This window comes from Cyprinus carpio, chromosome A17 (genome assembly GCF_018340385.1).
Source record: "Cyprinus carpio isolate SPL01 chromosome A17, ASM1834038v1, whole genome shotgun sequence".
Classification (NCBI taxonomy): domain Eukaryota; kingdom Metazoa; phylum Chordata; class Actinopteri; order Cypriniformes; family Cyprinidae; genus Cyprinus; species Cyprinus carpio.
Window position 1 is genome coordinate 12,056,204 of NC_056588.1, and position 12,379 is coordinate 12,068,582.

The 12,379-nt window shown below is 39.1% G+C and overlaps 1 protein-coding gene across 1 annotated transcript; it reads right to left on the minus strand.

Moving 5' to 3' along the window:
- Positions 1–3,267: 3,267 nt before the first annotated feature.
- Positions 3,268–12,124, minus strand: LOC122148161 (calmodulin-1). The gene is made up of 6 exons (XM_042774115.1): positions 11,985–12,124; positions 8,209–8,239; positions 7,899–8,042; positions 5,096–5,202; positions 4,563–4,698; positions 3,268–4,289 (listed from the first exon to the last, which is right to left on the minus strand). Exons 1-6 carry the CDS (start codon positions 11,985–11,987, stop codon positions 4,261–4,263), a joined length of 450 nt encoding a protein of 149 aa, XP_042630049.1. The 5' UTR covers positions 11,988–12,124; the 3' UTR covers positions 3,268–4,260.
- Positions 12,125–12,379: the final 255 nt, after the last annotated feature.

Consider the following 12,379-nt stretch of genomic DNA (forward strand, 5'->3'; position numbering starts at 1 on the left):
TTAAAGAACAACCATGACAACCAAGGAGGGGTGACCATGGGAACAAACAGGGTAACAAATGCAACAAGGGAAACAGGAACTAAATTCAGGAGGGAAACAAGGGAAAAAAACGCTTCAGAATAAGAGTCTAAACACAAGACAAGGGAACACAGGCTGGGATCATGGATTATTGTGATGTTTTCATCAGCTGTTTGGACTCTCATTTTGACGGCACCCATTCACTGCAGAGGATCCATTGGTGAGCAAGTGATGTCATGCTAAATTTCTCCAAATCTGTTCAGATGAAAAAACAAACTCATTTATATCTTGGATGACCTGAGGGTGAGTAAATTTTCAGCACATTTTCAAAGCCTGACAAGGTGACCAAGAACTCTTACACAAAGCAGAGGCATCTTGCATCAAAGGGGTTATTTTGCGATAATGACCGGCTGTTAGTATATTGTCCCACTTATTACATTGCGAATAAACTAAATAAGTAAATGGACAGTTTTTATTGGACAGTTTAATGGTACTTTACACAAATATATGACTGTGCGTAGTTATTCAAGGAAATGGTTGGTTTTTTTTGAAAAAGTTGTGTTGTGTATATATATTTTTTAAAGTGTATATATAAAATTAATCTGTTTTCTAAATGCATCTTAATGATCTTATTGTGAAGAACTCATCTATGGATATGTTTCATTTTTATAAAATAAAATGTAACCTCATAATTTTTAATTAGAACGTTATAACTTCTGGTGAAAATACAGACTTCTCTGTCAGATCTGCCTCCATCCAATCACCAACTGAAGGATTGAACCAATCTCAGCCTAAATGTTTTCTGTGTGGTGTAACAATACATAAAAAAAGATTCTGTCGCTACCTTCATTACATTGTGACTTTAAGGGTGAAATTGAGATATAAACCTCTTGTTTGGTTTAATATCTGCTTGTTATATAATTTATTTAATGTTTCCAAATAATTTTTCCCACTATATGTTTACAGACCCCCTACGGTAACTCCATGTACCCCTGGTTGAGATCCCTCTCTTTTCATCTGAGCAGGTCAGGTTTTTTTCAGAATGCTGCATGTGCTTTTAATGTTGTAGAAGAGGAGCCGAAACCTCGCTCAGGTATGAATTAAAAATATTCTGCTTAGTGATTTGCCAGTTTAGGGGTCGGGAGGGAGCTGTTGGGATAAGAGGACCTTATTGGCATTGTGTGAATACAGAGTAAATGAGTGTTGTTCATGTGTGTGCTTTGAAGCAGCACACTAGATAGAGACTGTTTATTCAGCACTGCTGAGGAGGAGGGGCCTGGATCCTAAGTAAAAAGCATTTAAAGGAATCTGTTCGACCAAGCATGAGTAAGCTTGTGTTTGGAATAGAATATGCCACATGACACATGACAAGATGGTTAAAGCTGCAGTGTTAATTTCGGCATCACTGCGGAGTTTGAATCTATAACTTACTGATTACTATCTCAGATCTAGATAGATCTGCATTATATGTCCTAATCCACTATGTATGTGTGTGTCTCATTGTCTGTGCTGTGTTTGGTTATTTGTTTCGGCATCACGTTCACTTGCGATTCTGCAGGCAACTGACTGTGCATTCGGAGGATAGGGAATCAATGGGATGTGTTGGAGTATTACCTTTTATCTGTTTCCACCACTTACAACTCTTTACATGGATACTGTGTACAGTATTCAAATTTTCTATAATACATACGGAATACTAGGATGAGTTGTTACACTATTATTAGCTCACTGTGTGACACTGTAAAGCACTTACTTTTACATCCTATTATGTTATGGATTAATAAACCAGAGGTAACATAGCTTAATACTATTGATTAAACTGGCAATGGTATTGTTTGACTTTTACACAAAATTATAAAAATAAAAATGGTTAGAGAGAAAAAAATCTTATGATTGAAAAAAATTCTGGCAAATTATATCAGCATAAAAACTGGACTGGCACATACATTAGAAAAAAATCATTTAATTAGTGACATAGAAATAGTCTATAATTTTAAATATATTCTTAAGTTCTAAATATTTTTAAATAAATTTTTTAAACTAATTACTTGACTTTTACAAAGAATTAGATTAAAATGCCCCTAAATTGTTTAGTTTGAAAATGAAAAATAAGCCAGTACTCTAACTAATAATCTTATCTTTTGAGTATTTCTAATTAAAAAAAAATAAATTACAAATTAGCAGTAACAATTGGAGTGCAAGTTTAATATTCAAGACATTCTGCAGTGTTCTGAAGTGTTAAATATAATATTTTTAAATATACATTTTTCTCAAATTGAAAATGTTATTTCTAGGTTTTTAAAAAAATAAAAAAAAACATTTAGCAGTATTAAACATGCTATGTTTATGTGGGACGTTTTGGCTGTTCTAGCTCAGAGATTCTTCCCATAAAGCCTGAGAGGACAGAGAGAGTGTGACCAACCAGCGCCTGCAACCAAATCATGAAAAGACATTCTGCCATATCTCAGAGGTAACCAGAATATTCTGCATATTAAGCCGAACATTTTCTGAAGCCTTCAGCCATTCTCTGATTCTTCTTCTTGGATGAAGTAATGCATTTAACACACACACACACACGCTTGGCCACGTGCAGCTCATCAGTCAGAAGGGCAGAGAGACGTGGGCTGTTAGCACTCTCTCTCTCCTCCCACACGCCTGTCACTGTATCCTGTTTCTCACTGCTGAGCACATAGTAGATGCACAATCATCTCCACACCCCCCAGGCACACTGTCACTGAGCTCAGGCTTTAAATAGCTGTAAATTAAGAGTGAGTCTGAAAATTAAGCGCAAAAGTCTCACGTTGAATCAGACGCAAATTATATGGTTAAGCTTCAACTGGAGAAATGAGAATGAATAATTCCAGTAAAAAAAAAAAAAGACATACTGTAGATCTGCTGTAGGGATAAACTCTGCCTGACTACAAGTGGTGGATCCAATCAGCTGTAGACTTTCACACACACACTCTCCATTTCTCCAGAGTCTCTTCTCCAGCTCCCACATGATTTTTGATATCCCCCTCATCCACCAGAGCCATAGATGCAGGTTGCCAGGCAACCCCTAAAATCCCCAAAGACAGACGCGCTCAAGCCTGCACTTGGATAGATCAGCGCTCATGCAACATGACACATATATATACTGAGACATACAGAAAGAGAGTGGTTGCCATGGTGATTTCTGTAGGTTGGCTGCAAAAGCTTCCCTAAATGTTTCTGTAGAGGATGACAAAAAGGACAAACAAGGTTGAGAGCTTCGAGTTAATGTTCTTTTATTGGAAAAAAATCAAAAGACGAGCATGTACAACTTGGAATGAACATAAACAGAACTGAAGGTGGGCAGTCGAAACAAACCCCTGGCGGCCAAAGCCCTATTTTGCACTCTCCAGAGAAAAATCAACATGCTCACGGTCAGAGCCCAGAGGAAAAACTAAAGATACAAACATTTATGGTACAGTCACCATTGCCCTTACCCGAAAAAAACTTCCATGTATGGTGAAATGTCACGCCCTTAAACTCCCAAGCCACTCCTTCCCACTAAACGCCCCTACTATTGGGCACAACGCACAAAGAAACAAAACGCCAAATATCCTGACATGCCAAACATAGTTTAAAATCTCTTAACTGCTCATTTTTCTTAAAAATATCTCTTTATTAAGTTATTGAAGCAAACTGCAAAGGTCCCATTCATTCGTCCTCTATGCAGATTCCGAAAAAGCCGCCCACCACCCGATCCCACCTCCCCCAAACAATATTCAAACCTCTTTTAAATTCACCCCCAGAACGCTCCGACAGACATCGCTGAGGTTTCCGCCCCAATAGCGGCTCTGAACTCAAGCTGCATGCATGTAGAACAGAAACAGGAAGTAGAAGACGAATGGCCAGCCCAAACATCGCCACTAGCAAATGGAACCAGTTAAGCAGTTCATCAGATGCTTTTACTTTAGTTTCTGAAAGTTTGATATCAGGATTAATTGACTGATCATTTTGTAGATGTCTAAGCAGTTCTTTGGGAAGAGGACTACTAACCAGTACATGCAGGTCATTTATGTCTTTTTTTTTGTTTGTTTTATTATATATATATATATTTTTTTTCTATATATGGACATTTTCCTTTTATAACATTCAGTTTTTTCTATACAGAAACAGTATGAATAAATGAATATTTTTGCGTAAGAGGTAAGTAAAACATTTGACTGATTTTTTTTTTTTTGTCTTCTAAAGAGGTCAGGAGAGAACAGAAGAGCTTCACTTTGCTGTCATCATTTGTACAAATTCTGTGGACAGAAAGAGAGATGGACACATCAGACATCACGCTCATGATCACAACATGAGCACAACACCTACTAGTTTACAAGCTGCTCCTTTAAATTAATCTCCATTTTTGTATATACACCCAAATATTTTTTATTCACTTTTTTAAATAACCTTGCATTATCCAAATCCAAACTACATTATTGTAATTGAAGTGGCAATTTATAAAAGTAATGTTTAATCTGCATAAAACGGCGACCCTTTCCAGGTAATCTCAGCACACAGCTGCATCGTACCTTCGTAATTGACCTGACCGTCGCCGTCGATGTCAGCTTCTCTGATCATTTCGTCCACCTCTTCATCCGTTAGCTTCTCACCCAGGTTTGTCATGACGTGGCGAAGCTCTGCTGCGCTGATGTAGCCGTTCCCATCCTGACAGAGACGGACAGGATCAATAAGTCAGCCGTGTCATGCTGTTAAAATATTAAACCACTAAATCCAAAGTAGGAGATTTTGAAAAGTGTAATGACGTATTGTGGAAGCGTAATGCAGATAAAAGGGGCAGCAGTGGTAACATTAATCAAAGGGAAGCAGTTCAATGATGATTTTTCCTAAACATTTGACAATCAAATGTCCCAGTAAACTTGTAGGGAGAGATGTCTGACTGTGGAAATGATTGTGAATCCCTTCAAACCAGCTGCAGCTTTACGTGGAACAAGGGCTTGTTATTTAGTTTTCTAAGGGTTGCTTTGTTTTTTCCTGCCTCCTCACTCTTTCCATAAAAAGAAAAAACATCATCTTCCCACAATGCCCTCTTTTCAGCACTGACCTTGTCAAACACTCGGAAAGCCTCGCGGATCTCCTCCTCACTGTCTGTGTCTTTCATTTTCCGGGCCATCATTGTCAAAAACTCAGGAAAGTCGATGGTTCCATTACCTGAAAGAAACAGAGAAAGAATAAACGGATCTGGGCCGGGATGTTGGGAAAACTCGGATAAAGTATCCTGGAGTGCAGGACGAAAGCAGGGCAGTCAATAAGGCACAATGAGGTCTAATAGCACATATTTAGTGTGTTTGAGTGTCATCTAGGTGAACTGAATTAACATGAAAGTCTTGAGAGAGACACAGCAAACACTCTCCAGGATGCACTGTAAAAACTGTACGAGAAAGGACACAGGAATTAATGTTTATTTTCTTATATTGTGAGATTAAACAAATCGAATTAGGGACACAAAATGTATCAACAGTAGAGTTTTTACTTAAAACACTAGTAATATAATAAAATAAAAGTGAAATGGTAATCTTTAGCTATCTCAAAATGAATGCTGCAATGACTGCAATGAATTTACTTGTATTAATTACTAATTTTAGCTTTTAGACTTTCATGTTTAATTAAGACAAAACAGTGCAGAACTTTAATATTTATCACATTTTTCATTTCTAAATTAATTCTGAACAAGGGATGTTGACGGTTCTGGGTTTTTCAAGCCGAAATGTGTTTTATTCTTTTGAGCTTAACCAAGCTGATGTGGGATATTTCCATTACACGGGACAAATATGGCATCCTCCTGTGTGCATGCATGTGTGAAAATGATCACTAGAGCCATTCCCAGAGGGCTCACACGGCGTGTGTAATCTGACAGTTTGGATGTAGACACGTGCTTGCATATGTGTGTGTGTGGTTTTCTTTACATCGCATGTTCTTCTCGCTGGAGCTCTTCACAAACACTCTCTTGATTCCATTGCCCCCACTGCCAAAGTAGATTATGTAAAGCAATGTTTCCTCTAGGACTTTTTTCAGCTGTGGTGGCAGGACTATTTCCCACGGATCACACCCCTTCCCCCTTGTGGCTAAAACTCCCTACCCAAGAATCACATGTAGTCAAACTCAGAATTTAATTTATTTTAACAAAAAAAAAAAAAGACAAGTAAACAGTAAGTACTAAAACAAGAACAAATCAACAAATAACAAGCAGTAGGAAAAACAAAAACAATAAGATACAAATTAAATTAACAGTACTTTAAGTTTTTCAGGTATTTAGGCTGCTGTCTCTTTAAGACCTCATGCTCAGACCTAATATACTGTTACACGTGCATTTTGTGACTGTTCAATATAAAGCGCCTGTGTTTACATGAATACTCGTCAAGACGAGTAAAAAACATAAAAAATGAAAGCGCAAAACATCTCAATTCTGTCGAACGTCACCTGACCAAACCAGGAAAACAGGTCTATAATAGAGAATTATATAGAGATTATAGATACATATATCATTATATAGATAAGTGCTCTCATCGCTTCCGCTTGTTGGAGAACGTGTTAAAATCAGTAGAACTAGCAAGCTATTTTTATTGTTGTTGAATTTTTATATCTAAATTTTAGTGAAAAGAATAAAAAAAAAAAAACTTTTAGATGTCAGTCCGCATATGCGATGGACATTGGTTATGATCATCATTGGTATCTACTTTGAAGGCATCTTGAGTAAAACTGCTTCATATTTAACGAAGCATATGCAAAACGCTTTAACCGGAAGTGACGAGACCCAGTTTACAGAAAACGGAAGTCTGTTGCGCATATCCCCTGTAGCAGGCCGTTTCAGCAGAGCTTTATGTGCGCACGCTTTGGGTGAACGCACCAGTGCTGTATTGAGTCTCTTTTGCGACGCTACATTGCGTCTTCGAGTTATAAGCATGGAACCTGAGGGAATCATTAGAATTATGCGCATAATTAGAATTTGGATATTAACATGTAAAATTTTTATTATATTCTGTTGAAATGAACAAAATAACTTGAAAAAGGATTCGTGTTGAAAGAGATTCAAGTCAGTAAAATGATCCGAACTTCCCATCACTACCACTAATTCCTCGACTATAAATGATGTGAGTGGTGTCACTGTGATGTCACTGAGAAGATGCAGCCATGGATGATTTTTAGTGTGGCACCCTGCCACAGCAGAATGAATGTAGCGGAAACACTGTAAAGGATTTCATGAGGTCTTTATTACCTGCTGTTATTCAACCGGCTTTACTGCTGTCTGACCTACAAAAATGATTCCATACCACAAAATAAATAATCAGTATGTCAGAAATCTAGAGCGTTCTGCATAATATAACGACACATTAAAATGACACTAGGGTTAAAGGACACTCTGTAAAGATACCACTGCATACTAGAATACTAATTACATCAGCTCAGTAACAGGAAAAGCATCCCAGACGTATTACATTTGGTGTTATCTGAAAGCTTTCTTGCTTGCTCATAAGCTAATTACAAGATAACAAGATAACTGTTTAATCACAGAGAAGGTGTCCATAGCATAATCTTTTGTATAAATGGGAATGTAAGTTATGTCAGATATGATTGTGATATATAAGCAAGTGTGGAAAAAAAATATGACGTGCATTTCCCCCTTCCCCCAAAACCAGTTAAACACAAACCCACCCTGTAGCTAACTCCAAAGATTTCATTGGTCATTTGAATCACAGAGTTGACTGCCTACACCACACTCAAACAAATACTAACTCCTAACCTTAACCTTAGTATAGTGTAGGTAGTGTGTTCTGATAGATAACATTACTGTTTGTTGCAAATGGATCCATCAATCATTTCTGAAGTCTGAACTGAATCCAACTCACCATCAGCATCCACCTCATTGATCATGTCCTGCAGTTCAGCCTCCGTGGGGTTCTGCCCAAGCGAGCGCATCACTGTGCCCAGTTCTTTGGTTGTAATGGTACCATCACCATCTTTATCAAACAAGGAGAAAGCCTCCTTAAACTCTGTGAGGAAACAGATCAAAATTGTATTAAAAACCTGACATATATGAAACTTACTTTTCACAAGATCTGTTTTCCTGAATCATCTGGCTGAATAAGTAGTTAGGTGACTTTCACCCTCGACAATGAAGGGCATGTTTACACCACAAACACACACAGATTGGCTTACCAGCAATTTGCTCCTCGGTGAGTTGGTCAGCCTGAAAATGGAGAGAGAAAAAGTGATGAGTAAACAAGTGTCATAAACATCGTTTTAACTCATGGTTTTATTGTGCCAAGCACTTTACAAACCGAGCAAACCCTAATGGCACAGACGTCTTGTCATGAAGAAAACAATAGCTACAAAATCAAGATCAAACCAATAAACAGGAGTAGAAGAGCTTAACCATAACATGAATATACAAAATAAACTACCACACTAAATGCTCTTCATAAAGCTTTCTCAAAAAGCAAAAACATCTACTTTATCTGCTCCATCCCTTCCTGATACTGACACTCAAAGCTTCTGCCAGAACTAATCAATGCCAGAAAACAAGACAAAATACCACATCCAATTCATAAACTAATAGTGAATGAATGTCCCCTTAAAGGCAACAATGAAAACAGCTAAATATATTCAAAGGAACACAAAAAAGTGAATTCTTGATAACGTAACCTTTATCCCATCAAACTGAATATCGGTCAGATCAGCCACCAGCCTCTTTGCCTTGGGTTCATTGCTCCAGCCATCAGTCTTCTTTACATCTTGCCTGTCCATTTTAACCGGTGCTTTCCTGGGTTTGACCTCAGCGGTGGGGCTTTTCAATGAGGTCAGGCCATCCACAGCTTCTCGGACCATCACCAGACCTTCTGCCAGGCACTCGGCCCGCTTGGCGTTTTGTGCGCCTTGCCGCCTGACATCCCCAAGCTCAGTCCGGCAGTGCTGCAGACAGTTCTTCAAATCCTGGACATCTCGCACCACGCTGTCAATGCGGCTGTTGGTGGAGTCCACCAGCATCTGCAGGAAGGACTTGTAGTTTCTCTCCTGTAGCTCGATCAGCTCTTTATAAAAGAACTGCTGCTGGTCGAGGAGATCGTAGACCACGGATAATGACACAGAGTCCTCCTCAGGGTAGATGACAGGTCTCTTTGGAGGCATTCTGGTCTTTGGGAGTAGAAGTTACCTTAAGCACGCTGTGGCGAGTCTGGCTGATCAGGCTGATGAACAACGGAGCCCGAGAGAGCTCACCTGACCCTTGAGGCCTGTGTTACTGTACCAACCTCCCAGGCCGCATTGGGTATCACTCAGCAAGATATTAGGCCGATTTTTGAGGAGCTTAACGTCAGCAGCTCACTACGGTTACAAAGCCGAGGGTCAGGGATCGTTTCCATTATTTGAAATTAGTCAAATGGGTGACCCACCAGGTCACTCAAACAAAGTGGGATGTATTCAGAGGTAGATCGGCAGGTACACAGAATGACAGCTTAATTTAAAGGAAGGTACTAAGGTCTGTCGACCTAAATCAAATGACCCATCACTCTACCTGCTCCTGCGGTCATCTCAGTTTACAGTCAACTGTGGGTTTGCATTTATATCTCTATTTTTTTGATCAACTGATTGGCACTCCGTCTCTGCTAATTGTGCAAACATCTTTCTCCGTTTCTGATTAAAGTTTAAAGTTTTCATCTGAATTAAAACCAATATGGAAATCTGTAACATTATCTAAATGTGTATTCATTTAATAAATATTTCAGCTTCTTTCCCCCCACAAAATCAATGTGGAAAATGCACCGTCCGCAGATTCCCCATGGACCCGGTCCATAAAAGATCATTTTTTCTTTCCAGCTGATGGGGGAGAACAGGATCCTGTACCTTTACTGGAAACATTCCAGGCTATTTGCCATCCAGTGAGGCTTCAAACATCGCACACCACTGCCAGGAATTTGGTCTGGATCTGAAATGCTGCAAATGTTGCCTGGAATCTGGCCTTGATTTAGGACTCACCAAGCGGCAAGAGCAGCTGAGAGAAGGCTGGCCTGGTGCTTGGGACGCCCAGTGTACGATAATGAGTGTGGTATTGCCACTTTCACACCATGTTAACAGGGAGTCCCCAAGGCCCCTTAACCATCATGCTGACAGCTGCAAACACTCTACTAAGTCTAGTTCCAGTAACTGTCTTTCTTCACAAAATGAACACCAATGTGCTACCCTCAACTTAGCACCTAAGACAGGAAGATGGCTGAATATAAACTCATGACCACAACTGTGAAGGCAGCTTCCTTATGAACCAAACCAACTGTGTACAGTGAAGACAGCAAGCCCTGAAATAGCGATTCGTTGATGGCTAATCTGGCCATTTCAGCTACCAGATTACCCAGTAAATTCTCTCTTATATATTTATGTGGTTATTGTTGTAGCATTCAAGCAGTTCAGCATGACTGTCACTTCAGAGAAGCTTCCAGAGAGGCCCGTATGAAGATTTACATGATCTACGTTCTACATGATGGGTGAAAAAAACTAGAGCTGCACTGGCTGCATCATGGCCAGGACGGTCCTGAAGAAGGGAGGAAACGGACACCTCACGCAACAACTAGCCACTCCAGCAACTAGTTCATCACAGAACTGAGATGATTCTCACCAAACAGCACAGGCTTAAACAATATCCATAAAAAAAGATTTATACTGAGCCTTCTGGCATGGTGCTGTGGAAAAGCTGAAGCAGAAGCGTTTGTATGGACTCATTGAGTCGCCATTGACTTTGTTGAACTCACTCAGGACATTCTTTCCATGCTTCACGAACAATGTTTGCTTTCTTGAGCTAAAATGCACCTTTTAAACAAAGCTTTGTTTATTTTCTCGTTGGGTATCCAGCTGTACGATTAATGAGCTCTGTTTCAAGCTCTTATGAGGAAAAACCTTCAAGCCCAGAGCCTGGATAAAACAGACCTGTTACTTCCACAACAAGTCAGTAGAGCCCAAAATGGATCAAATACGTTTGTGCCAACCTAAACCAAAAAATAAAGCCAACTTATGGTCATTATCCTGCTTACTTTTGACAGATCTGACAGTTATGCAAATTAGAATTTTTTAAAAGTCTAATAAAAGAGCAGCTAAGATAAATAACATGGTCATACATGTAATAATGCTTTTTCTTCAGGTCAATCACAGCGAACACAACCCACATGTCAGCTGCTTAAAAATCTCATTCATTTTACTACACTGAACATTTCAAGAAACATTTCAATCAAATATTGAACTTCTGCTATTATTGTTATCTATCTTTCTTATGTGAAACCCAAAAGGAGTCGGACAGCCCCAGTCACCGTTCACTTTCATTGCATCTTCTTCCATACAATTGAAGTGAATGGTGACTGAGGCTGTCGGTTTGCTTTCCAGGTAAGAAAAAAAGGTCCTACAGGTTTGTAACGACATAGGGGTGAGTAAATGATGGCAGAATTTATATTTTCTGGGTAAATTATTTCTTTAAGGTCTTTATTCACTCTTTATTCAGACTGGCCTGATTTTGTACAGTAGCTGTCAATGATGTCTATAGCAAAATCATTCGTTAAAGCAAAGCAAATATGGTCTCAAACATATCAATTACAAAGGTAACACAATGTGTTCTTATCTTATAATAAACCGCGAGAACTGATCACGTCTGCTGCTGTCCAGCACATCACACCATAATAAAACGCGTATGTCACATTTCCTGCCGCACTATGACATCAATAACACTGCAACACGTTCAAAATAATAATCAGATGCAACCATCGTTTGCGAAGCGCAGTAACATTCAGAACCGAGTTTAATGCATATGAAATCAAATTTGCTGTTGCACGAGCGCAAACGCAGAAGAGACAAGCAGGTGGTTAGTCAAGTCTATATATTAACCGCAATGCGTTAAATACATACAATATGAGCACATGTTCATAAATGAGTAGTGTATAATAAAAGACGATACGCACCATATCTGAGGATGGAGAGTGGGCTAGGTTTGTTAAACTACACTGGACTGCAGCGATGCTCCGCTCTCAGTTTAAGTTCCAACGTGCTACTGTCCCTCGCAGAGTATTGAAGGTGATCCGGTACTATATACAATGTTGTATTCCTCCGCCGTACAGGATCCCTATCACTCACTTCCGCATAGAGAAGTCATAAGCCACGCCCACCTACTTAACATAATCACCTCAGTCCCCAGAAGGGAAAGTGTGTATTTATGAAAGATATAGGCTAATAGCGAAATATTATGTACAATATGTACAATGTAATATGCATATGTAACATGTAGAAGTATGTATAATATGTACTTAAGTACATGAAATCCGACATTGTTGGAACAAACACAGCATATTTACTGTAT

What these genes read in the sequence shown, in the direction of transcription:
- LOC122148161 (XM_042774115.1), bottom strand. An exon ending in CACCGAGGAGCAAATTGCTG is followed by an intron (nt 8,043 to 8,208) that starts GTAAGCCAATCT and finishes GTTTCCTCACAG; the next exon opens with AGTTTAAGGAGGCTTTCTCC. An exon ending in CTTTCCGAGTGTTTGACAAG is followed by an intron (nt 4,699 to 5,095) that starts GTCAGTGCTGAA and finishes CGTCTCTGTCAG; the next exon opens with GATGGGAACGGCTACATCAG.